This window comes from Hyalella azteca, unplaced genomic scaffold (assembly GCF_000764305.2).
Source record: "Hyalella azteca isolate HAZT.00-mixed unplaced genomic scaffold, Hazt_2.0.2 contig4679, whole genome shotgun sequence".
NCBI lineage: Eukaryota > Metazoa > Arthropoda > Malacostraca > Amphipoda > Hyalellidae > Hyalella > Hyalella azteca.
In genome coordinates this window covers 91,118-116,395 of record NW_025934890.1, presented here as the reverse complement: position 1 = coordinate 116,395, position 25,278 = coordinate 91,118, and the positions used below count along the sequence as shown (strand labels likewise).

General features: G+C 36.0%; 3 protein-coding genes across 3 annotated transcripts; all 3 read left to right on the top strand.

The window, feature by feature from the left end:
* The first annotated feature begins 8,114 nt into the window (after positions 1–8,114).
* LOC108683447 (short-chain dehydrogenase/reductase family 9C member 7) lies at positions 8,115–11,730 on the top strand. Its single transcript, XM_018172758.2, has 6 exons — positions 8,115–8,216; positions 8,910–9,057; positions 9,268–9,459; positions 10,335–10,467; positions 10,664–10,886; positions 11,084–11,730. Exons 3-6 carry the CDS (start codon positions 9,387–9,389, stop codon positions 11,240–11,242), a joined length of 588 nt encoding a protein of 195 aa, XP_018028247.1. The 5' UTR covers positions 8,115–8,216; positions 8,910–9,057; positions 9,268–9,386; the 3' UTR covers positions 11,243–11,730.
* A 7,982-nt stretch (positions 11,731–19,712) lies between these two features.
* On the top strand, positions 19,713–22,530 carry LOC108683446. Its single transcript, XM_018172757.2, has 5 exons — positions 19,713–20,196; positions 20,414–20,557; positions 20,860–21,015; positions 21,347–21,481; positions 22,525–22,530. Exons 1-5 carry the CDS (start codon positions 20,125–20,127, stop codon positions 22,528–22,530), a joined length of 513 nt encoding a protein of 170 aa, XP_018028246.1. The 5' UTR covers positions 19,713–20,124.
* LOC108683451 lies at positions 22,407–25,141 on the top strand. Its single transcript, XM_018172763.2, has 4 exons — positions 22,407–22,714; positions 23,033–23,090; positions 23,506–23,548; positions 23,840–25,141. The coding sequence occupies exons 1-4, from the start codon at positions 22,580–22,582 to the stop codon at positions 24,618–24,620; spliced, it is 1,017 nt and encodes a 338-aa protein (XP_018028252.1). The 5' UTR covers positions 22,407–22,579; the 3' UTR covers positions 24,621–25,141.
* The last annotated feature ends 137 nt before the right edge of the window (positions 25,142–25,278 follow it).

Sequence of the window (25,278 nt, the reverse complement as noted above, 5' to 3'; positions counted from 1 at the left end):
TACCGCTCTAATAATGCTTATTAATAACTGGAATGTCGCTTAAAGTATCACAGGAATAATTCATCATATGAAATAATGCTCGAAACTTTCATTCCAGAGTTAAGTAGATGTGTATAAGAGACAGCCCGCGCACCATATTGCGCATGGCGCCACCTTCCTAGGACTAATGGCCGCCACGTGGCGCGCAATTCAAATAAGTAAGTTCCCGCGCCGCACCCTGTAGTTTTGTAGATCTTTTATTTGCAAATCAAATGGTTTATCTCTCATTGCTGTAGCTCCAACACTTTAGGAGGAGATAGTTTTCCAGTGACAAAAAGTTAACTTTTCAGTAGAGCCCGACAAAGTCGCGCGCCTCTCGAAATAGACATTCAAGGGTGCAAGGTTGCAAGACTAGAAGATACTGGAGCTCAGTCTCTATCAAGGATGGTGTAAACGACGGCACGCGAACCATCCCGTACGACTGCAGGCGGATAACTGAAGCACATCGTGTTTGGACTAGCTATTTAAGTGTGTTACAGGGAATTTCCGCCTATCTTAAATGTGGAAGAACTCCACCACCCCTAACCCTTTCGGGATCTGTCGTGAACGTATGAATCAACGTACAGAGATAGTTCTGGTACCGTTAGATAGGTCAGAATGTCAGCTTTAGGATGAGACTAAAAACAGGAAAAGCCAAAATCCAAAAATTTTGGCCAGACGCTCCTCGTAATAGTTTTATTTGAGCACTTGATCACTGCAAGTGCATATTTTGTATACCCTGTAAAACTCGTGCGTTGGTTCAATTCACAGGCACACATTAATTGAAGCCATCGTTTTTATAAAACATGCTTTGCTTGCTTTATTTTTTCTATGCTTGATTTTGTTGATATTAGGAAGACGTGATAATAAAAATGAAATAATTTGTGAATAAATCGAAACCATGATGGTGGCCCATACCAAGGAAACCAGCATTTTCTAAACATAGGCTGTACATTGTGACTATACAAGTGTTGATATACATGCGATTAGCTGAGCCTATAGGTGAAACGAAGAGGCATTTATGTAAAACGAAAATCTACACAGAAGGCATTTTGCGGTCGAGACTCTGCATGAGTTCAGTAATTAAAGCCTGCATAATTTTCCATTATCACGTTAGTTGCGTTAGTGTGTTAGTTGCACACACTTCGCATAACGTACGTGCCCTGAAGTTAGACGTGTATATTAACATTCGCGTACTTCGCATAACACGCGTGTCCTGAAGTTACACGTGTATATTAACATTCGTGTACTTCGCATAACACGCGTGCCTTGAAGTTAGACGTGTATATTAACATTCGTGTACTTCGCATAACACGCGTGCCCTGAAGTTAGACGTGTATATTAACATTCGTATACTTCGCATAACACGCGTTGAAGTTAGACGTGTATATTAACATTCGTATACTTCGCATAACACGCGTTGAAGTTAGACGTGTATATTAACATTCCTGTACTTCGCATAACACGCGTGCCCTGAAGCACCAGTGAGCAAAAATCGCTTCCAATGACCATTTTTCACTATGTGGCCCCTGGCAGGCTATAACATTAATGCGTTGCTTTAATGATCATTGCTATAGGCATCCATGAACTATATTGTACTTTTTTACTTTTCATTTCACTGAATTAATTTTTTTTAATTGAGGGCCCCAATTTCCGGTGAACGAAAACATTGACGGTGCGACTGAGACAGCCAATCAGAGCCCTGCAATACATTGTCTATTCGAGCCGTAGATTCATAAAATATATTGTCATATATAGATAAATATATAATGAAAATTAAAATCATATATATAAAATATATAATAAAATATTATTATCATTATATATAAAATGCACAATAAATGAAATATTATTAAACATATAAAAAGTTTCCCTTTCTAAAATTTAGAGAAATTTTTAGTAAATGTCGGCACAATTTGTATGATCAGAGACATGAACAGATCTCGGTTAAGGATCATTTACAAACTTGTAAGGCTGCCCTTAACTCCTATTGAGCATTATTTGGAGTGAAGTCAGTTTTCCAGCACTGATAAGTATATTAAGGCAAAATCGATTCGTTTCATTTGTATACAAGCACTTTGAGATGAAAATTTAGTTCAAACTAGATTTTATTACCTAATAACGGTAACAAATTTGTAGTCCACAAAATTTCAGTTTTTAAAAAAATATTCTAGTCATTATTGGTCCCATCCTCATGAATTTAATGTTTAAGAATTGCGATTAACCGAATAGATTGATAATATAATTGAAATTGTATGAATTTGTCAAGTTTCTGTCTGTTTAGAATACCTTCATGTTGGATGGTCTGTAAGCACAAACTGTTACTCCAGAGCGTGGCAAACGACCACCGCCAGATGAGAGACGCTCAGCTCGACTGCTGCACGCTCTACAATCCACATCTACTCAACCCGCAGGTATTCGCGGAAATTTTTTTTTCCAAAACCTTGACCTTCGTTACGCATGACACGTGCGATGCTACTTGAAAGTAACATTAGTCTATATAATACTATATTTTTATTTTAGTCATCAGTCTATTTAACTATTTTATTTTAGGCATAAGTCTATTTAACAACCATCATCAAAACTTTGATAAAATTATGAGAATTTCAGGAAGGTTTGGTGTGATGAGTATGATAAAGGAAGACTTTAATTGGTGTCTTTGCTTTGCACATAGCAAGTATGAAATTCAAGTTAGAGGTACAAGGAAACCTTAGAAAATTAAAATTACTCTTTACCTACTTATGTAAGAATTTTCAGTGATAAAGTTCACACATTGAAAGTTAACAAAATTTGACCTTCAATGCTTAAACGGACTGACGGGGTATCTTATATATAAGTCCTGTTTTGAATATCTTACTAGCCGTGTCGATATCGAGCTTGAGGTTCTAACTATAATACGGATGGTGCGAGATCTCCTCTGGCATTTTTAAACGGAGGGATCGATATATTTATAGGCCTTTTCATACGGAAAGTGTGATATATTAGGCATATTTCATACTGATGGTGCGGCATTTTTATTTGAATTTTCACATGGTTGGTGCGATAAACGCACGCATTTTCATACGGGTACGAATTCGTCCCATTTCATGGGACCATACAATAACGGGCATTATAGCATAAGAATTGTGTTACCATCGTCGTATATATTTTCATATTTCATATATTTTTTTTTGCGGCCGGATCATGCTGCATTATTCTCATTACTCAGCATTCATTTTATATTTCTTCTCATTATTCAGTATTCGGTATTACTAAAGGATTAGACTGGCCACTTAAGTTCAGTCGTGCCGCGTTCTTATGGTAGTTATTATTTTTTTTAAAGAGCAACGCGATGGGTTTTACCAAACATCATGAGAGTTGCAGAAATAAGAGAAGAGTTTTTACAAAGGAATTACGTATATTCATCTTACGGAGTTCCCTAATAACTAGACAGGGCATCACACAAAAACATGTCTGTCCAGAGCCTGGCAAAACCCCCAAAAAAGGTTGACATGCGAAACACACGTTTGTTGAAGCCTATATATAGTTTCAATCGACGCATTGATAACTGCATGTGTATTATTTAAATATATACTTCATTTAATTGTTAGCTTCCCTGTGTAGCTTTTAACCTCGTTTTACTAATATTCGGCCGAAGGCTAACATTCGATATTCAATAACTAATCAGCTAATCAGAAATTGATGCAAAATTTAAATTTGAGAGTCAGTTTGAGAACTGAATTCTTGATAATAACTGAATTCCTAATTTGCTCATAAGTAGAATAATAGCGTTCAATACACTGCAGTGTTGGTGATGTAAGGAAGAGGACGTTCGAAATATGTATACTGTGTTGATAATATTATCATTTAATTTATTTGTTATTATTTGTATTGTCTCGAGAGCCTCAAGTTAAAAACTACAATTTTGGAATAGCGGCCTCCAAATTTAAAGAAAATGTTTGTTATTCGAAACTTAAGACGAGATGACTGTGAGCCGAAAGGGAGTTCACAAGCCATGCATGAACGTCATATGATGTGAATGTGCTTGGGCCAAGTTGGTAACTGTGCAGTATGAGCCCATATAAGTAAAAAAGTGAGGACAAGTCCATATTGGAAAATTCTACCAAAGTTAAAGAAGAAATATTGTGCAAATTACACATAAGTTTCATCATGCATAAAATTAATAAGAAATTGTATTATATATCTTCTAAATTGGAATGAAAATTCTTGGTTTACTGCCTTGATAAACTTCCAATTCAGCCGTGTAATTAGAAAAAATATTTTTTGTAACAATTTAAATGTGCTATTGAGTATTGTAGCTGCGCAGCTCGCCAGTCGCTTTCTGACCAGCAGGGTTCCCCTGGTTACTAGGGTAATGTGCCGAATCCTTAATAAAGATTTATGTAGATTTTAACTCCGTTTACAAGCTCTTTTTCTTAAGTTTTGCGTCGATTTATTTTACTATTGTCGGGGTAGCTAATATGTGTTGAAGCGCTCTTGCAACACTATTATAGTGGAAGAATACGAAAAATAGAAAATAAAAAATACATAATCCATTATGAATGTCGTCGTTTTCCTGCCCGAAACATAGAAAAATTTTCTGTTTGCTCGACATACGAGGCCAAAAATCAAACAAAAATAACAGCATTTTCGCAATAATAGATGGAAAGGACGTATGTGGAAGAAAATATAAAGTTCTTCCAATGATACATGAGAAGCAATGCAAAGAAAGTTCAACAATATTAGCAATAATAAATCAAGGAAATTAGGAAAATTAGAAAGGAGATTTCTAATTTTTATTTAGAAATTCAATAAGTTAGGAAGGAAAATTAAGTCCAATATCAATGTAATATTATGTGTAAAGAAGTGCGAAAAGAACATGAGCAGCTGTCTTAAAGAGCAACGGTCAAACGGTTAATTTGTCATGGCCGCGCCAACGTTTTCAGATGATGACTTTTTATCGAGTTGTGTTCCAGCAACAAAAACTGACTGGATTGTGCAGGAAGGCCAATATAGACTAGTGATCCACCTGATGCTCGAATTTCTTGCATCAGGTGGATCAAATTCTATAAACACACGACCCTTATTTGATATTAGGGTAAACAAAAATAGGCTCGAACTTAAAACTTTGACATTTGACATGCCAGTTGGTTTACGATTATATTTACCTTGAATTGATTGAACATTGATGTTCGATCAATTCGATCGAACATCAATTTTCTGAATTTAGTCTAATTATGGCAATACATACCTTGTCTCAGCATTGACACCCAAGTTATTATAATGGCCACCATTCTGCATTAAAGAAAGTTGTTTATTCTTTATTCTTTCACACACAGAAGCAACAAAGCACGACTCAATAGAAAGAGAAAAATAAACATGCTATTTAGAAATAGATGCTTCCAGATGAAAGGCCTATACAAGCTATAAAAAAGCTTCGCAGGCGTAATAGCCTAATAGGTGACGAGTATTAACATAATAGTGGCAACAAGTACAAAAAAAATAATACAAATATTACATTCTAAAGTAAAGGCAGTAAATAAGTTAATTGTCACAATAAAAAAAAACTATAAGATAAACAACGTTAAATTAATATTGAGCAAGAATATGATCACGAAATTTTGCCTTTAACATGGATTTGGAACAGTTTATTCTGAAGTCATCAGGCAGTTCATTAAAATGTTTTACACAATTAAAAACAGTACCATTTTTCTCTATTTCTAAACGGACCGGTGGAAGGTTGAGACGAACGCCTCTGTCAGTCATGAAAAGATCCGGGCAAATAACACGATATTAGATCTTCTGTGAACAAGGCACGAAAAGGAAAAGAATCGGCGACAGGCCACATCAGGCCTACACTTCAGTGCCGACATCACTATGTTATGTTATGTTAATATAACTCAAACCTGACCGCGCTTTTCAACTTGTTGCAATACGATAAGAAATCACACAAGATAAGGTAATGCTAAAATTGTTACCTCATTTAAGCATGCATATTTGCGCTGAATTGGGCTAACACAATGTATTTTTGTTGTATGTTAAATTTAGCTGTAGGCAGCATCTAATAAATAAAATGTGAAAAAAATTGTAACCACAAACGAACTTCATTTGAGTCTAGAGTGAAACAATAAAATATTACCTACAGAAGAAATTTCATGGTAAATTTCAATCTATTCTCTGGTCAAATTAATACAGTGTTAAGTTTTAACATTGTCACTTCCCATCAATTCCATCAAAGAACCTTTGCTTAATTAGGGTCATGTAAAATATCTTATTTCTTGAACATTGGTGTCAGAAAATACAGAGTCATCATCAGGACTTCAAAGTATACTTCAAAACACCACATTGAAAAATTTCAATCCCAAAATCTTTACGGTTTAAATCACACAACTTCAAGTGTCTTCCTGAATTCCCCGTAAATCAAAATATTGAAAAATGAACTCAACATACAAGTGCGTGAAGATATCATAAGTGGCACCTAAACCCTATATGTATTATTTAACAGTACTAACTCATTTCATTTGACGGTGATTTTATGTTTACAAAGATGAAAGCATACCAAATCATACATATATTGATGCGCTAAATAATTGATTAACCATTCAATGGGAAGTTGGGCGGCACAGGAATAATGTTTTTTATTTTCATAAAATATCATTTTCCGGCACATGATTTTGAACACATATTTTTTATCCAGTATTGTCTGAAATTATTTCGTTCTAACAAGTTAAATACGAGACCAGTGAACTAATTATACGACTATAAACCAAAAACTTATAAGCAAAGAAAACTCCACATAAATTCATAGTATCTTCAAAGAAAACGTTTCGGAGTCCAGCTCCATCGTCAGTTCGAAAATTCTGGAACACGACTGACGAACTAGTTTCGAACTAGTTTCCGTCGAACTAGTTCGACTAGTCTAGTTTCGAACTGACGATGGAGCTGGACTCCGAAACGTTTTCTTTAAAGATACTATGAATTTTTGTGGAGTTTTCTTTGCTTTTAAGTTTTTGGTGAATTTGCGATTAAAGCAAACAAGTGACATTTTTACTTACGACTATAAATATTCAAAGAATAGAACAATCTGAGAGCATCGGATTAATTCAAACAAATTGAATCGTAGAACTAATTAACTCTCTTCGTAATCATGCGGATTTGACAATGTAGACGTAAGGTTTTATAATATTTTTTTATTAATTCAAACAAATTGAATCGTAGAACTAATTAACTCTCTTCGTAATCATGCGGATTTGACAATGTAGACGTAAGGTTTTAGAATATTTTTTTCATTGATGATATTGCAGAAAATTTTATTAGCAGCCTACTATTCTATTATTAAAAGTTTGCGATAAAATGAAATGATAATTGTTAAAAATGAATAGTAAATACTCTGTTTAATCATAACATACCTCTACAAAACTGAGCAATAACTGTCACTGATCAAATTAACACTCGATCAACTAAAAAATTTTTTAACTTCGAAATTGTTACTAATGTTTTCGGTCAAACTTTTTACATAATATAGCGGAGAAATATTTCAAAAGTCAGCTCACAAGAGTGTTGCATCTACAAAAAAAAAAAAACTTTAATCTTATTTGCTACAGTTATCTAAAATTTTAAAAGTCCACGGCTACTCCACTCTCAACTCAGAACATAAATGAAAACATGCATATTTTATACGTGATCGGCTATTTGCAACGGCAATTGACTGAGGCAATTGAGTGGGGATTGTTGTGACGTAAAATACTTCTTTGAAATTAAAATTAGGCTCGCATAGGTACAGCTGTCCTTTTATTTTCTCATTAATGGAAAAAATGCACTATTGTGCTCGCCATGTCCGTCTGTCTGCCTGTCTGTCCGTCCGTCCGTGACCTCAAGTTTTCGTCGACGTCGACGAGACAAGTTTTCGTCGACGAGAAAATGCGCTCTCTGTCACTCACCGCAGTGAGTACTGAGTTACATTTTTGAATATTGCAAGCATAAGCCTAGAGAGTTGAGATGCAATATACAGTGAGAGTGAGTGGATACCCTGGATTGATCTCTCAAATTTACATGGAGCCTGGAGAGCAAGTGAAATAGCTTACCAATCATTTAGATGTTTTTGATGATGCACAATATGAACTTGCTAACTTATTTCCCTGATATTTTGTCTTCTTTCAGGTTGTGATTCTGGCTTCGGCATCTTGTTTGCACGGCGGCTCGCTGACCTAGGATTGTACGTAAGTGAAGATTGTAAAAAACATGTTTGTACTTACTTGATTTAATTGCAACGCAATTCTGTAACGCATTTCTTGACACTGATTTAGGGAGCCAAAAAATAAACGGGTTGTTTTCCACAGCGATAATAGAATTAGTTTTGTTTAGTGCGGCAGGAAAAAGGCTTTTCTTGGTAGCATATTTTTATAAATAATATAACGGCGGGAAAGGAAAAATCCAAGTACGAGTTAAGTTCGTAAAGCGAATTCCAAAATATGCTCATAATGAGATTAAATGCGGATTTCAACCTGTAAATGTTAAACAGAGTACATTAGCCGTCAATTTCAAATTAATAATCTCACTAAAGATTGGCATATATTTGAAGTGGTGATGTAATGAACTATCCGATTACATTGGTATTTGAGTGTTGTTTTGTATTTTGCTGGGCATGCATAAAATCAACGACCTGCGGAGTTGATCCGGTTGTGATGAACGGGTTAGAGGAGACATCACGCATACCAGATCCCTTAATTAATTACGCCGTTTGTAGGTCCGAGATCTGCAAAAAAGTCAGTTTTTCATGAGCATCTGAACATTGATGATTGAACGGCCCAACTTATCCATGTTACTTATTGTTTTACAGGTGGTTTATTCACCGGTGGTTTATACGCTGTGTTTTGCAATTAATTTTTCGTCTAAAGCTAGCCATGTTGTAGGTGTATGCAACTGTGTTGTTTCCTGAGAAGGAAAACGCCCTGAAGTTGGCCCAGCACAAGAACATCGAAGTCGTGCATCTTGACGTGACGAAACAGGACAACATCGACGAGCTCGTCCGGTTTATCTCCGAAGACCTTAAGAAAAATGGTCAGTTTCGACATTTTTTTATCTGCCAGATAGAAACTCTTGAACTAATGCAGGATAGCATTTGCTTCCCGACTGTGTTTTATCAACAAAATCAAAATATGACTTTATTCTACCAGGTGTAGTCAACAGTAACTTATGGAAGCGTGATACGTGAATGAAAAATACGCAATACTTCAGCTGAGAAACAAATAATAATAAATTCGCACCCAGGCCGCCAGTTCTGGTGTCTGGTGAACAACGCAGCAATAGGTTTCCACTCTGACGTCGAGGTGGCGAGCGTGAAACATTTCACGGATATCCTGGACGTGAACACCGTGGGGCCGCTGAGGATGTGCAAGAGCTTCCTACCCCTCCTCAGGGCCGCCGGCCAGGGCAGAATTGTCAACATTGCGTCACAGGCCGGTGAGTAGAAACAAGATGTTCCGACAATCATCGGTGATCGTCGAAGAGAACATAAGTTGACGGATGGTTACCTAATAAGCTTAAATAATACCAATAATATAATATGCGTTTAAAAATTACTTTTTAAAGACCACACTTCTAAAGAATCTAGTGTCTGCGATGTTACACATAAACAATGAATTTCTAATTTTATTATGAAATACTAAAAATTAATTTTTTAATTTTCTTTTTATAATTACATTTTTTTTTATTTTTCAAAGTTATTTATTCTGTCAATTAATACATGCATTGTCTCCAACTTTACGCAAGTGTGCAAAATTTCAGATCGATTGGAGAGGTAGAAGTGTGTTAAATATCGATTATAAGTTATGTAGCAGACCAAATTTTTTCATTTTTTAATATCAAAAAATACAATTTTTTTAATTTTCAAAATCATTTATTCTGTCAATTGATTCATGCATTGTCTCCAACTTTACACAAGTGTGCAAAATTTGAGATCGATTGGAGAGGTAGAAGTGTGTTAAATCGATTATAAGATTTGTAGCAGACAGACAAACAAACAAACAAACAAACAAGAAGTGAAGTTAAAGAGAAGTGTTGTAATAAAATGAACTGAGATGAAATGTCACAACATACGAAAACTCAGCTACTTTTTTTCGGAAGGCTAATACAATAATTATTAATAATTGATAGGAGCAAACGTTATTGACACTCAGCAGCTCTTCTCCCTCATTGGATGTAAACTGAAACATGTTCCACAAGTTACACAGGCCTACGGAAATTTCCATGTGACGCAATTGGTCAAGCAGAAATCCTAATCTTAGTGGATTTCCTTTTGAACATTAGTGCCCAATCCTTTTATTGATAACGAGCAGGCAGGTTCCCAATACCGTTCTCAACTGCGTACAGCATGAGCAAGGCTGCGCTCATCGCGTTCAGCAATGGTCTTAGAAGAGAACTTACGCCCTGGAACATCAGCGTCATGACCATAGAGCCAGTGTTCTACCAGTGAGCAGCGCATGACGTTCATATCATCTCCTTATGATAATTACTTTTGAAAAAAGTTCTTGATTTTCACATGAAAATTTTCTATTTATAATGGTAATCCACGAGATCCTTTAAAATATTGTAATGCAGAGCTTGAGACTGATGTCCTAATTATTTTATTCTTTTTATTGGTAACTAACACAAATAAAAATTGCAGGGTAGCGATTTCATTACAAGACTCAATAAATCTTCTTAAGAGTTACTACATGCGAATGTGGGATTCAGCCGCCGTGGAGGTGAAGGATGCGCTGGGCGAGCGTTTCAGAGACGCTCGCATCCAAGGTCTTATGGATTTTGCCCTGAAAAGCCAGAGGCCAGCGGATAAGGTTTACGAAGTTATTGATGATTTGGAACACGCCGTGGCGAGTGTTCGTCCTCAGGTTAGTTAATGATGATTCTTTCTTTTAGGTTCTACTCGTAGTAAAACAAATAATTTTACCCGTAATGGATTATATAAAAATTATATATAACTTTCTCAGAATCCGTTTAATTTGAGGTTCTACACTTAAATGTATGCATTTAAAGAAATAAGTATTTAAGCATAGATTTTGTATTACCTTCGTTGTTTTAATTACAGCTCTGCTACAACCCGAGCACGCACGCTAAGGTCGTCATGGCAATCCTGGCTTGCTTGCCGCTGGAAGTGCAAGACTTCCTCCTGACGCCGGTCATCCAAGAAAAGCCTCAGAATGTCGTCACTTCGATTATAAAATCTCGTCGGCGCTCGCAAAAATAAATGAGCATCGTGTTCATCACATATTTTTTTGTCTGTCTATTAAAAGTAATCATTGTATAACGGAAATATTGATAACTATTTAAAACTTTTGGAGAAATTCATACTTCATAGCAAACTGCGCAATGTTTCTGTGTTTCTGTGTTGAATCATTGCGTTTCGCAATGATTCAAAAAGCACGCAAGCGAATTAGAATCATAAACTTGAGACCTCATTCCAAAATTTAAAATCTATATTAGAATTATAAGTTGAACTTAGTGTAGTAAATTAAACAAATTTTTTACCAACTCACTTTTGAACTACAACGGAATCAGGCTCTAAAGTACATATATATTACTCCTGTGTAAAATACAGCTATTGCAAAAAGATAATATATGAAGAAAATGAAATCGAATTTGTAAAATAATTAGTACATAATACGCAGTTTTCGATGACATAGAAGAATTTTATTCATTTTTTACAACACTTCTATTTAACTTCAATTCTTGTTTGTTTGTTTGTCGGCCACAAATCTTATAATCGATCTTTAACACACTTCTACCTGTCCAATCGATCTGAAATTTTGCACACTTGAGTAAAGTTGGAGACAATGCATGAATCATATGACAGAATAAATAATTTTGAAAATTTTAAAAAAATTTCAATATTAAAAAGATTGACATAATAATTTTGTCAGGTACAAATCTTATAACATATTTGACACACTTCCACCTGCCCAATTGATCTGTAATTTTGCATGCTTGTGTGAAGTCGGAGGCAATGCATGAATCAATTGATAGAATAAATAATTTTGAAAAAATGTATATATTAAAAAATTTTGAAAATTTAATTTTTTTAATTTTAGAAAATAAAATGAGAAATTCATTGTACATCTGTAACATTTTAGACACTGGATTCTTTAGAAGTGTTGTCTTTAAAAAGTAATTTTTAAACGTATATTATTTTAACTTCACTTCTTGTTTGTCTGTCTGTCTGTCTGTCTGTCTGTCTGTCTGCTACAAATCTTATAATCGAAATTTAACACACTTCTACTTATCCTATGGATCTGAAATTTTGCACACTTGCGTAAAGTTGGAGACAATGCAAGAATCAAATGACAAAATAAATTATTTTAAAATTATTATTATTTTTTCAATGTTAAAAAAATTGAAAAATAATTTTGTCAGCTACAAATCTTACGTATAACTGATATTCGACACATTTTTACCTGTCCAATTGATCTGAAATTTTCTACACTTGTGTGATGTCGGAGGCAATGCATGAATAAATTGACAGAATGAATAATTTTGAATAAATTCTATATTTTAAAAAATTAACATTTTTTAATATTCGAAAATAGAATGAGAAATTCATTGTACATCTTTAACATTTGAGACATTGGATTCCTTAGAAGTGTTGTCTTTAAAAAGTAATTTTTTAACGTATATTATTTTACAAATAGTGATGGTAACATTTTTTGTATACATTTTACAAATAGTGATGGTAACAAATATGGTAACATTTTGTTCGTTGTTGTTGCAGTGCGTTTTCTCTGTTAAGTGAAGGAAAACAGTTTGGAAAAAAATTCCAACATATTATTAGTGATGATTACTGACAATAAAGACTTTAATAACATAGATTTATAATAACAAAATAGAGAAGGAGGAAGATTTAAAGTCATGAGTAAATTTATCCAGCGCATTTTCAGTCTTTAAATTCACAACATATATACACTTGTGCCCGAAATTATTCATATCTCTTCAGAAATACAATAAATTCCAATTTCTCTAAGAATAATAAGTTCACTTTCTACTTATTTTTTGAGGAAAGGTTGTTATTATAATTTACAACAAATTTAATGCTTAAAAATATATAGAAAATAACTTTCAACCGTAATTATTTTAAATTTTTGTGAGTTACTAACGTTCATAGTTATTCGTACCCTCTTATTCCAGATCATCTATCATAATATTTAAGATGAACTATTAATCAAAACAGAAGCAGATACTCAATAATGGTAACATTTGTATTTAAAAATTCGGGGTTATTTAGCGTTGCAATAGTTTTATCCGCAAAGTCCGAACTTTTTCCATAATTTAGGGTAAAGTTAGGTACAATTTTGCGGGTACGCTGTACGCTCACTACGCAGCCGGAGAGAGTCAGCTGCGTTCATCGAGTGAACATCTCTAGTGTCTATCGCCCTTGATTGCGTAAAGTTAACCGGCAAATAATAATTGATAATATACGTTTAACTTGATCTTGGACTATACTTCTATATATACCTCGAGTATATTTAGCGAGGGTTCCGTCCAGAGTCAAGAACCCGGCTGGCTTTCTCGCCCCTCCCCCCTCCTCTTCTCTCCACGAGAAGAGGTAGTAGGTAGGAGTAGGTTTGTGGGCCAGCCAAGGTTTGAATTAGGTACGGTAGTTAAAATCCCATCATTTTAGTTCTAAGTTCACTATTATCATCTCTTGTATATTAAAGTTACATTATTTTTCATGAAACCCTGGCCACATCATTAAACAACTTGTCACTGTGATTTATTTATTTAGGTATTTATTTTTTTTTTTAACATATTTCCGGATGACCACCAATCAGCCAAGGATTAAGCCATCCGTCGGTAACCGGCCCGTGACATCATCTTGCTTTAAATATTAGTAGCTTTCCGCGACCATATTCTGAAGCTAATAGTCCAGAGAATAATGGTTGTCCACCACTGACACTGAACATTGCATCGAAATGATCGAATTATCACTTCATGACTTTAGCTCGAACTGCTTGCGGACAACGGACTGCGACCAATTAGCCCAGCCCGCCAGTGGAACTGCAGGCATCCCGCCGACTCGGTCGCTGTGCATCACCTGATCACCAGACGGTCATTTTTAGTTCACAACATTAGCGTTAGGTTTCAGAAAGCATCGTTCTGTTCCAAAGTCTATCGTCCTTTGACAAGCGACTTCCGCAGCTTCGCTGAATTACGTAACTTTTAGCTCACAGCATCTGGGTTAGGTTTCAGATAGCATAGTTCTGTTTCAAAATTTATCGTCGTACGACGCGTGGCCATTCAACCATAGGCTGGTTCGAGTTCGACACACGGGGCAGATGCGGACGGCTCCGGCGCGCTCCGTCCAGACTCCATGTGGTGTAATTTTTTATTGCGTATTGGCAGACGATGCTGGGCGAGCCTGGGCCCTACTACGTCAACGTCAGGCTATTCTCCAATCTCCAGTGTGCTGATTGATTTAATTCAATGGATGTGATCTGTTTGGTGGCATTCGGCTTATAAAGTTGTTACAGTCAAGAAGTGTTGCAGACTTGCAGCCTGTAGGCTACGTTGTTCAGGGATGGGATCATGACAGTCCATTCAATGCACTCAGCAGTGGTGTCTCCGACAGGCACAGGGGACGGGGGTCCTGCTCAAATCAGCCCTGGTGGCTGGTGCCCCGTGCCAACATCAACCATCTAAATGCTATAGACATATTGTCATCCTGGCAAGTGGCACCTAACTTCCTAAGTGCTGTAGACTTGTAGTCAATTGTTCCATCTCGCCAAACTAACTTTAAACCAACACTGCTTCAGCTTACAAACTGCTACTCCACATATGCACATAGTTAACAGTCAATACGTTGTTCTGACGTTCTCCAATGATTTTCAACCCATACCATTGCTTCTTAGACTCAGTTCTTACACATGCTGTTATCCTAAGGGTCTGCTCACTCTGCTGACCATGCTGCATTGCTGCAAATGTGAACTGTACCAAACAGAAATGCGTCATAACCTTACTCACTCTGCAAGACATGAACCCAGCAACAGCGTCACTGTTTCCCCGCCACCGCCTTAGTATCCCCCAGCAGGCCAGTATCTTCTTCATCCACACTTAGCCCAACTTTCCACCTTACAGCCTTTTACAGGGTGGAATTCTAGAAATGGAAGTTCACTTATAAAAAAGCTTTCCACCCAAGGTGGAATGCTTTCCTTAGATACAGTGCTATATATGAAAAGGAGAATCAAAAGTGGACAAACTGTTTCAATTGTACAGTACCTCACCTCAGATTTGTTGTAAAATTGTTTGATAGACATTTTATATTTTTCTTTTATTTAATGGATTTTTTGGAAATTATCCAGGCTTTTTGTTTGTAATTATCAAGTTCAAGTTGAGTATTTAGTTAACCAGTACTGTAGACATATACCATATTTGGAGGTGGGGCTTATGGGCTCAACCAATCACAGCTTGAAAGCATCTCCATCAACCAATCACAGCTTGAAAGCATCCCCATAAACCAATCACAGCTAGAAAGCAGATAACATTACAATTCCATTAACAAATCACAGCTGAAAGTGATAGGTTATTTATATGATATGAAATATGATGGACTGAAAGTGGAATGTTCCTGGCCTTTCCTAGCTTTCAGGTCCTGCTTTCCAATATGCTATGTGTACTGGTAAATTTAATATCCCTCTAGAATTCCACACTGCCACCTTAACACCATGGCTGACAGCCTGACTGGAGGCATTCCTCTCAGATCTTTAATGCTTATCCAAACTAGATTAAGTTAGGGTTACAACTCGTGTAGATCCTCTTTTCATAGCATAATGCAGTCAAGAGAGCTGTCCAGCATCAGTGCAAAAAGGCGGGAAGAGGGGCCCAGGGGGTAAGCGTGGAGGTAGAGTACTACTGGGGGTCAGGGGAAAACAGCTGCAACAAGCAGACGGGCTGGAGTCTGGACTGATGGAGTTCTGGCTGTTGCTGCCTCCCAACAGCGCTGTGGCGTAGGGAGTTTCAGAGTTTCTTACCAAAAATTGTGAGGTTAGGCTGCTTGGGTTAGAACCAGGGTTTGTGATTTTTTATTTTTTTTAAATAAAAAATCAATGATTTTTTTATTTTATTTATTTATTTAATTTTTTGATTTTTTCAACTTTTTTGTCTTTTTGAAGTGTTATTTTTTATGTTGCAATTAGCCTACTAACAATAACAGTATTTGGCTCATAATGGATGGCTAAAAATGGCACTTATTGCCTTCAATAATGGCCAACAGGCCAAGGTGGTGTTTACCACTTAGGGATTTTTGGGGAAACAATTATTGGTAAGTATTTTCATTAGCTTTGTAAAGTTTGTATGGAGCAAGGTAATGAGCTAAATATTGACCATTTAACTGGCTTCAATATACAAAAACACTTCAGGAATGCATATCTTCTAAACATTGAAGAGTCACATAACAGATAGGTAGCTGATAGCACAGTGCACAGCACTATCAATAGATCTACTAGTTTTATGTCCTATAACTACCAGACTCCACTCTCTATACACACCGACTAGTAGTGACTAAGTGACTGACTGCACTGTTCCCATTTAATTCAGAACAATAAAGTGAATAAACCAATACTTAACAAAAACTGAATGATAACCAAACAAACCTCATACGACTTGAAACGAGACTTAAGTTATGAGAAAATCTAATACTGTTTGAAATAAACATGTGCACTATTCAAATATTTTATACCCATTCACTGCATTTAATTATTTTCTATATAGTCTTATAATTGCAATTGTTTTGTTTCTAGTTTTAAATTCACATATTAAAAGATTGAAATTAAATATTTTAATTAGAATACTTATATTAGGGTGGAAAATCTTTCTAATTGTCTAAAAGGTCAATATTGTGGTTCCAGCAGGATGGGGCTACAGCTCACACAGCCCGAATGTCACTCAATGTTTTGAAACGCATGTTCCCAGACAGCCAGACTCTGAGGGGTGATTTACAGTGGCCTGCGAGGTCACCTGATTTGAGCATTTGTGATTTCTTTCTTTGGGGACATCTAAAAGAAAGGGGTTCAGAAGTTACCCTCACATCCTACCACAGCTAAGGGAATGGATTATTGCAGCAGAGGTTATGGCCATACCTCGCCATATGTGTGAACGTGCTGTAGAAAACTTCCGAGAATGGCTCCAACAGTGTGATGCAGCTAACAAACCCATCTTCCTGATATTGTTTTCAAAACATAAGTATTTTAAATGGTATGTTATGCTAATCTTGAGGAAAATAAACTTTCTTCTTTATGTACCTCATTACTCTTATATTTCGCCTCAAAACTGTTCAATCAGTTCTGCCCCATCCTGTATAAGCTGGCTAACACATTTAAATTTATATTGTAATCAAAATACGTATAACAAATAGTCAAATAGTTAAAGACTACTTATAGCCTTATAAGAATTAGCTAAGCTGCTAGCTATGTACACTGCCTGACTACAATATGCACACTTGATGCCTCTGTACCAAAAACATTCAATTTATTGGAACCTAATACACACTAAAGGCAACAAGTTTATATACCAATTTGTCATTCATAGTACATTTATACTAAACTATGAATAACAATACCTCAATATAAATTAAAGACTGCCACTCAATATAATTATATAGGTATATGAAAAAATCAAATAAATCAAAAAAATTGAAAAAATCATGATTTTTTTTTTATAAAAAAATCAAGTGACTTAATCATTGCCAACCCTGGTTAGAACTGTTGGTGTAAGGCTGTTTTAATTATTGCTTAGAGTTATTGTATTGGTAGCTTACTTCTCATTAGCATGCTGGCTCATTTCCATGAAGGGAATTTGTACCTATGGCATTTAGCAAATAATCACTTACTGACTTGGTATTCATAGAAGTTAAATTGGCTCCATTTATGTAATCCCAGGCTCCCAGCCTGTGTTGCACTGAATTTGAAAGTTAGACATTTTTCATTTTTTAGGTGCATGAACTTTAAGTGATTATTAAAAATAATCTGCAGTCACGTTAAATACTGAATTGAGAATTTTTAGTTGATGAATCCAAGGTAATTATAAGGTAGATAACATCAAAGTCATTCATGTGTGCTTGTGCCTGAGAACATGTGATGATGTGCATATTTATTGCTGGTGCATGTGCAGCTTCTGCACTGATGCACCTGCATCCTCATTGCTAGTTTTTCTCAAAGTGTCTTTGTTCCTATAGTTTTTTTTCATCTCATTGTCTGTGACTGTGAGTTCTTTGCCCACCATTGAAAGAACTGCATGAAACAAGACGCATTAGCGGAGGAGAAAGCTTGAGTACCTTCCACCTCCATTGCTCGCTGAACATGGTATTACTTTAGATTAAGTGCATCCAAAAAAAGTTTTTTTTTAATTAGATGTTTTTTTGGGGTGTAGATTAAGAATCTGAATTCCGTTTTTGGCAGTCAGCATCGGAAAACTGATTTTTTATATATTTTTTATAGAAAGTGACAATGGGTAGCCCATGGGGAACTGGGTATTTTAGGGGGGGGGGGAACATGCCCAAGGCTCTAATTTGTGAAAAAAAAAACGGGCAAAAATTGGAAAAAATCAGAAATTTTTTTTGACTGGAAATGATCTATATCAATCTGGGAATGACTAAACCTATGTAAAACCCAAAAATTGTGCTAGGTTAGGTTAGGATGTAGGCTGCTATTATACCTAACCTAGCTCATTTTTTGGGTTTTACATAGGTTTACAGTCATTCTCAGATCGATATAGATCATTTCCAGTCAAAAAAAATTTTCAGATTTTTTTTCCAATTTTTGCCAATTTTTTTTTTTTGACAAATTAGAGCCTATGGCGTGTCCCCCCCCCTAAAACCCCTGGTTCCCTATGGGTCCCCCATTGTCGTTTTCTATAGAAAATATATAAAAAATTGGTTTTCCGATGCTGACCGCCAAAAATAGATTTCAGGTTCTTAATCTACACCCCAAAACAGATATAATTTAAAAAAAAACCCTTTTTTTGGATGCACTTAATCTAAAGTAATACCATACTCGGTAGCAAAAGTTTATACAGCAATCCCTTGATTAATGCGGTTAATAAATCCCCGAGTTTTACCATGTTGAGCAAAACCGCNGTAGAAAATAAATTATGGCTCGCCCCAAAAAACGTGGGTCGGGCTGTACGTTCACCATCAAATTTCCAAAATTCGTTTGTTGTGTGCTTTTCGTTTTAATCATAAATCTGCCCGACACACGTTTTTTGGGGTGAGCCATAATTTATTTTTTACTTTTCAGTCCACAAGAAAAACGTGTTTTTTTAAAAAGTTTTTTTTTTAAAGTATTTTATTTAGGTATGTTTTTTACAATATTTTTTGTTATGGTGAATTCACTTGACCCAATTACAATAGTGCAAAATTACCAGCCCAGTCCAGTAAGCGTACAGGAATAGAAGAAATGCTATAAGGCTGCTGATCTGAAGTTTGCAGTGGACAATGCTCAATGGCATGTCCATGGATATGGTAATATCACATCAGTTATACAATAATGTATGGATATGGTATTATTGTATCAATAAAGGAAAAAACAAGTAGAGATCTCAAGAAATGTCATTTATTCTACATCATCTACAATGGAAGAGGAGGACTTCAGAGTTCTGTTAATAATGGATGAGTAGGTACATTCTGCATGCTTCAAACATTTTAAAATTAAGTTTTAATTCAAGTGTCTCAAATTACTTTATTCCCAGATGTAATTCAAGGTGTTTTTATTTGCACATGGCACCTTAGAAATAGCCCATGGAATTTTTTTGTAGATGTCATACAATAGCCCTTCCAAAGACCTTCAAAATTAGCTCAAACTCTTTCTCAAGGTGTTTCATGGTAAGAAATTATGAATTAAAAACGCCCAAAACCGTCCCTTATTACCCTGTTAGATAGTACTATCTAATGCTATAAAATCAACCTTACAGTTATGCTAAAATAATATTTTATTTGATTTTTTTAGGATAATGGAGTTGATAGATAATCTGCTACTCTGCAGGGATAGCCTGGGCTAAGTGGTGAATCTCCTCTTTGTTCTAAACATAGAAGTTTTCAGTGATGAAAGAGAACCTCCCATTGTGGAATGACTAACCTTCAAGTCTACAATGTACACTAAAAAAAAGTTCTTGGATGTTCCTGAATGCCTTCTGCTAGAATTAGAAAATTTGAAGAGTGAAGTAAGTCATATGAATTTATAATTATTTTTAAATATAGGGCCTTTCTTCTATACCTTCAATACTTTATCAGAAGATAATAAGTCAGATGCCTCAGTGGTCTATAACCGTTATATATTTATGATTTATCAGAACTTTATGAGAGAAAATTAAGTTAGATTAATGTTGTTTATTTTTAGAAATAATTGAGTAATGTGATCTACCTTTTCTGTTTTCCTAGGTTCAAGTTCTGCGGTGCACAGTGGACAGCAAAAGTAGAGCAGTTGTCATTTTGCGTAAACAATTGGCCGCAGTCAAGGAACATGCTGGAATTTTAGATACCCGCCATCAAGGAACACAAACTGACTCAAAGCCTACCTTGCATGTGAGCATTAACCAAATGATTCAAGTATAATGTTATTGTTAATCATTCAGCTTTCAAATCCAACGCTGGTAATTTAAAGTAGCAGGAAAAATATATACAAAGTTTTGTTTCAATACAAATGACTTACTTTGGGCAAGGTGCTACCATTTGAATGAATGATTGGCTGTTCAAAATTTGATTAGCTGTTATTTCCAAAAGAGATTTAATTAGCAATTTTTAAGGTTCAACTAGTATCTTAGTATAGGAGAGTTTAATTTATCAGGGATATTCTACATACTTCATACAGAATTATTCTGTTGCAGGAATCAGGCTCAGGCAGTCCTGAGCGTGAGAGCCCCCACAGCAGCAGCAATGTGCTGGCTGAGCTGCTGTCCTCGTGCAAGAGAGAGAATAAAGCCTTGCGGCAGGATATCCTGAATCTGAAATGTAAACTGCATGATGCCCAGACAGACTTGAAGGTTACCTATATCAATAGGCTAATAATTTTGTGTGTTGGTTATGGAGTCTCATTTTCTGTGGGTGTTTGTTGATTTCATGTGAATCTTGATTGAGTGATGTATACTGTTAATTAAAAATCAATGTTTGAAGAAAATCTGATTGTTCATAGAACGGCAGAAGTTTTTTATCAGTAAAATATGTATACAATTTAGACCCGAATTTTTTTTTGTTGATGGTCACTTGGTGTGAAAGGGGAAAATGCACATCACATTCTCATTTTGTTAACAAATTATATATTATCTAGAATTGTATTAGAATTCTTCTTTGTTTATCTCTTGTTTCTGATGGCAGGCAGTGCGTCAGGAGATCCCAATGCTAGTGGCAGGGAGTGGCTCGGGACTTGCGGCACCAGGACCGCTGCAGCAGCAATGGCAGCGACAAGAACGTCTCCATCTCATAGCTCAGTTAGAAACACTAACAGATAAAGTAAGTAAAGTAAAGAAGTAAAGACCAAATTATTACCTACAAAGTTAAGTGAGTAAAGAACGTTGAGTACAGTGAGTGAGAAGAGACTGAATTATTACCTATAAAATGAACTTAACTTGCCTATGATTAGCTACTGCAGAGTTATGCTGTATTCAGGTTTTTCATTCTGACAATATTCACATACTATGTTTTTCCTGAAGCTGTCACTATAAATTCCATAATTTGAGCAGGTGCTTTCCTCACCCACTAAATTTTTTTTCATTCTATAGTGATAAAACTTCATCATTTTAAAGCAGCAGTGTTCCTCTCTAAGACTAACTACTGTTACTCTTTTCATTACAACTGGAACATGTCACAACTGGTACATGTTACAACTGGAACATGTTACAACTGGAACATGTTACAACTGGAACATGTTACAACTGGAACATGTTACAACTGGTACATGTTTCAACTAGAACATGTTACAACTGAAACATGTTTCAACTGGCACATGATACAACTGGAACATGTCACAACTGTTATATTTTACAACTGGTACATGTTACAACTAGAACATGTTACAACTAGAAATGTTTCAGCTGGAACATGATACAACTGGAACATGTCACAACTGTCAAAACTTGCTCATGTCACATAGTGACTGATTTCTCGTCTATGATATCTGGGTGGAGCTAGGAAATCCGTCAGTTATTGGCTGTCGGATTTACAAACTTGTAACCATTTTTGGTTGTACGGCCCTAGTTAACTAGACTTACCGCCATTGGATGGAGGGTTAATGGAATAAGTTGTTATTTATCATGTGAGTTAATAACCAAATTAATGAAGATTTTAGTACAATAACCAAATTTGAGAAGAATTTGAAATAGGTAATAACTAAATTTGGAAAGACACTAAAAAAATACTTTTCATTGAAACAAATGAAACCGTAATCTAATTTTCGGTGACGTACAAAGTAAACTGAATTAGTCTCGTTTATTGTGCTGAGTCGGTGCGGGCAGTTACATTATTAGTAGTGTTAATACTTGCTGTAATTGTCTTAGGAATAGTTGGAAGGAAATTGTACCCGAATTTTTATTAATATACTTTTGAAATTTGATGATAGGAAAGATATCACAATTGCTGTGGTTTTGTTTAATTAATCACTTGTGCACAATATGCAGGGAAACGAAGCTCAAGACTACAGACAGGGGAATGGCAGCAAAGCTGGCACCCCACATCTCGGATTACGAGGTTGGTATTCACCGCCCCTGAAACAAAGCTTCTTTATATACTCCATGGAACACTACCAGATATATCATATCCATTTCTCTATTATATAATCAGTAAAATGGAGTCCATTTCTCTTACATTAGACAAGATTTCTCAGGTGGTCGTAGTTGCTGATTGCGATATAATGCGATAAATGAAGCATTGCTTGACTGATGGTAACTGACACAGACAGTTATGCTATGAAGTGTTTGCTACGATGTAGTACATCACCTTGTTGACAGCAAGCAGTCAGCTCACAATTGAGCAAAAATGTAATTGATTTTTGGTAATTTGTTGCAGCTTCTGGCGTCTCTGCAACGAGCTGCTCAAGGGAATCGCAATTTTCCTCATACTTCAGGTTGATTAAAGCCCATGTTTAATTTAATACTTTTATTTTCTATTAATATTCAAATAATGTTAGGGCTCACATTATTTTGCGTTGCATTATCTAAGGTGATGTTCAATTAATACCAAAACCTGATCAAATGAGAAAACCTACTATACTTTTTACTATTTTCTTATCTATGTTAAAAAACTACTACTTCTATATATATCTTTACCTACCTATTTCTCATGATCTTTGAATGTTGGCTTTTCGAAAAATTTATTTTCAATAATTTGACTAACGTACCTAGATAAATAAAATGATCCTTTATCTTCAACTGGTATTATATATATTGAACATAAATAAGCAGATTAAGTTTTAATCGTCCTTTAATGAAGTGAAAACTAACCTCCCATGACCACTAACTTCTACCCGTACCACTCAACAGGAGCGGACGGAGTGACGCTAGCTCTTGAAAACAATTCTTTGTCGTAAGTATTCGTTTAATCTTCTCAAAAGAAAAAGCGTTTGGTTTGCACTTTTTTCTACATTTCAGCCACTAGTGCATGCAGCTCATGAATTTTGAGCGTTATTACATATTAAGTGCGGAAATTTCTGTTTCCTTGCACTATTATTAATTTGGCTTCATCTTGCTATAACCATTTGTTGAAAAAGCACGCTTGGATCTTAATAGAAAATGCCAAAATCTATAATTTTTACACTTTCGTTTCATTTTGGAGCAGGAATAAGTACTTGATGACACCACCATCTGATCTTTGCAGTGCCGTCTCGGAGACGCGCCTGGAGCGAACTGCTGCTCACATTCACCGAGTTGTCGCGGCCGCGCCACAAAGTCAGTGTGATTCGCCGTCGAATAGCTCAGGAGACGGGAACATGAGCCCTGTTGCTGATAACGAAGACGTAAATGCATCAGTAAAGGCCGAAAATGATGTAGAAAACTATGAAAAATCATTTACATCTCTCAATCGTACAGATTCCATCGATGCTCCGCGACCGCTGCTCTTTAGCAGCAAAAATTCAACGACTGCCATGCAACCTCCAGATGGCCAAGTGCGGGAATCAAAAAAATTTGCTTCTATGCTTGAAGCTGAAAATGAACATTTGAGAGACACCGAATATTTGGTTGTGGACTGCCCGGAAGAAATTGTTTCAATTGTGGAACTTGGGTTGTGTTCTTCCATCAATCGTTCTCCTCATGTCGAGTCTAGCAGAGAAGATCAGATTAATAGCATCGAATGTCTCGTTGAAAATCCTGACTCAAGTTTTTCATCTAACAACTCAAGCACAAAATTTAACGATGGAATACTCACTGTTGAGACGAACTCATTTTCAATGACAAACAAAGACCCGCTTCCGCAGCACGAGGAGTCAATCCCATGCGGCGAAAAGTTGACGGGACATCAAGCAGCGATCGACAGCCACGAGACCAGCGACGGCTTCAGTGACTACGACAGCGACGACGGAGGTTTGGAGGCAGAGTTGAGCCAGTGGCATAAGTCAGCCGGGGCGTTGCTGAGCAAAGCACAGAAGAGAGCGGACTAAAGGGCACGTGTTGCTGTCCAGTATTGGACGGATGCTCTTTGCGCTTGGAAATATTTAAGTCACTCACTGCAGGCATTCCATAGTTGAAGATGGGACTTGACCCGCCCCTATTATTGTAGTATTGTTTTATTTAGATAGCTTTACATTTTTTTACCAATTTAGTCATTCCTGTTGTCTAGTCCGTTTGATTATTTGGCTGTGTCACTGATTTCATATTATGGACTTACTCATGCCAAATATGAGGCCAAAGAACAACTGACTACAGTACAGATAGACGTAATATGTTCAGAAGGCATGCAAATAGCTGTGTAATGTCACCGACACTCAAGTGCATGACGGTATTGCGTTCAGATTTAAAAAGATTTGGACTCGACTGCAGCAACATTGCAATCCGTGTGCGTATCTCCGCCTACTTAAGGACTACCGCCGTAAAAAACCTGTCACGCTATTGTCTCGCTGATTTTTCATCCTTTACTACGCTCTAACTACTGTAGGGAAGTAAAAAAAGTTTTATTTGTTACAACGTGAGTATTTATCTTACATGGTTTACGATGATTTGACTGAATTTGACATGTTAAATAGAATATAATTAAGAAAAAACATGGGTTTTTATTTTGGAATATCATGCACCAACAGGGCACAAATGTAGAAGATGGCT

Coding starts and splice junctions, on each gene's coding strand:
- LOC108683447 (XM_018172758.2), top strand. CDS start 9,387: ATGTGCAAGAGCTTCCTACCCCTCCTCAGGGCCGCCGGCCAGGGCAGA. Junction 9,460..10,334: donor CAACATTGCGTCACAGGCCG/GTGAGTAGAAAC, acceptor GATAACGAGCAG/GCAGGTTCCCAATACCGTTC. Junction 10,468..10,663: donor ATAGAGCCAGTGTTCTACCA/GTGAGCAGCGCA, acceptor TAAAAATTGCAG/GGTAGCGATTTCATTACAAG.
- LOC108683446 (XM_018172757.2), top strand. CDS start 20,125: ATGTACACTAAAAAAAAGTTCTTGGATGTTCCTGAATGCCTTCTGCTA. Junction 20,558..20,859: donor ACTCAAAGCCTACCTTGCAT/GTGAGCATTAAC, acceptor ATTCTGTTGCAG/GAATCAGGCTCAGGCAGTCC. Junction 21,016..21,346: donor ATGCCCAGACAGACTTGAAG/GTTACCTATATC, acceptor TTCTGATGGCAG/GCAGTGCGTCAGGAGATCCC.
- LOC108683451 (XM_018172763.2), top strand. CDS start 22,580: ATGATAGGAAAGATATCACAATTGCTGTGGTTTTGTTTAATTAATCAC. Junction 22,715..23,032: donor CCCACATCTCGGATTACGAG/GTTGGTATTCAC, acceptor AATTTGTTGCAG/CTTCTGGCGTCTCTGCAACG. Junction 23,549..23,839: donor CTTGAAAACAATTCTTTGTC/GTAAGTATTCGT, acceptor TGATCTTTGCAG/TGCCGTCTCGGAGACGCGCC.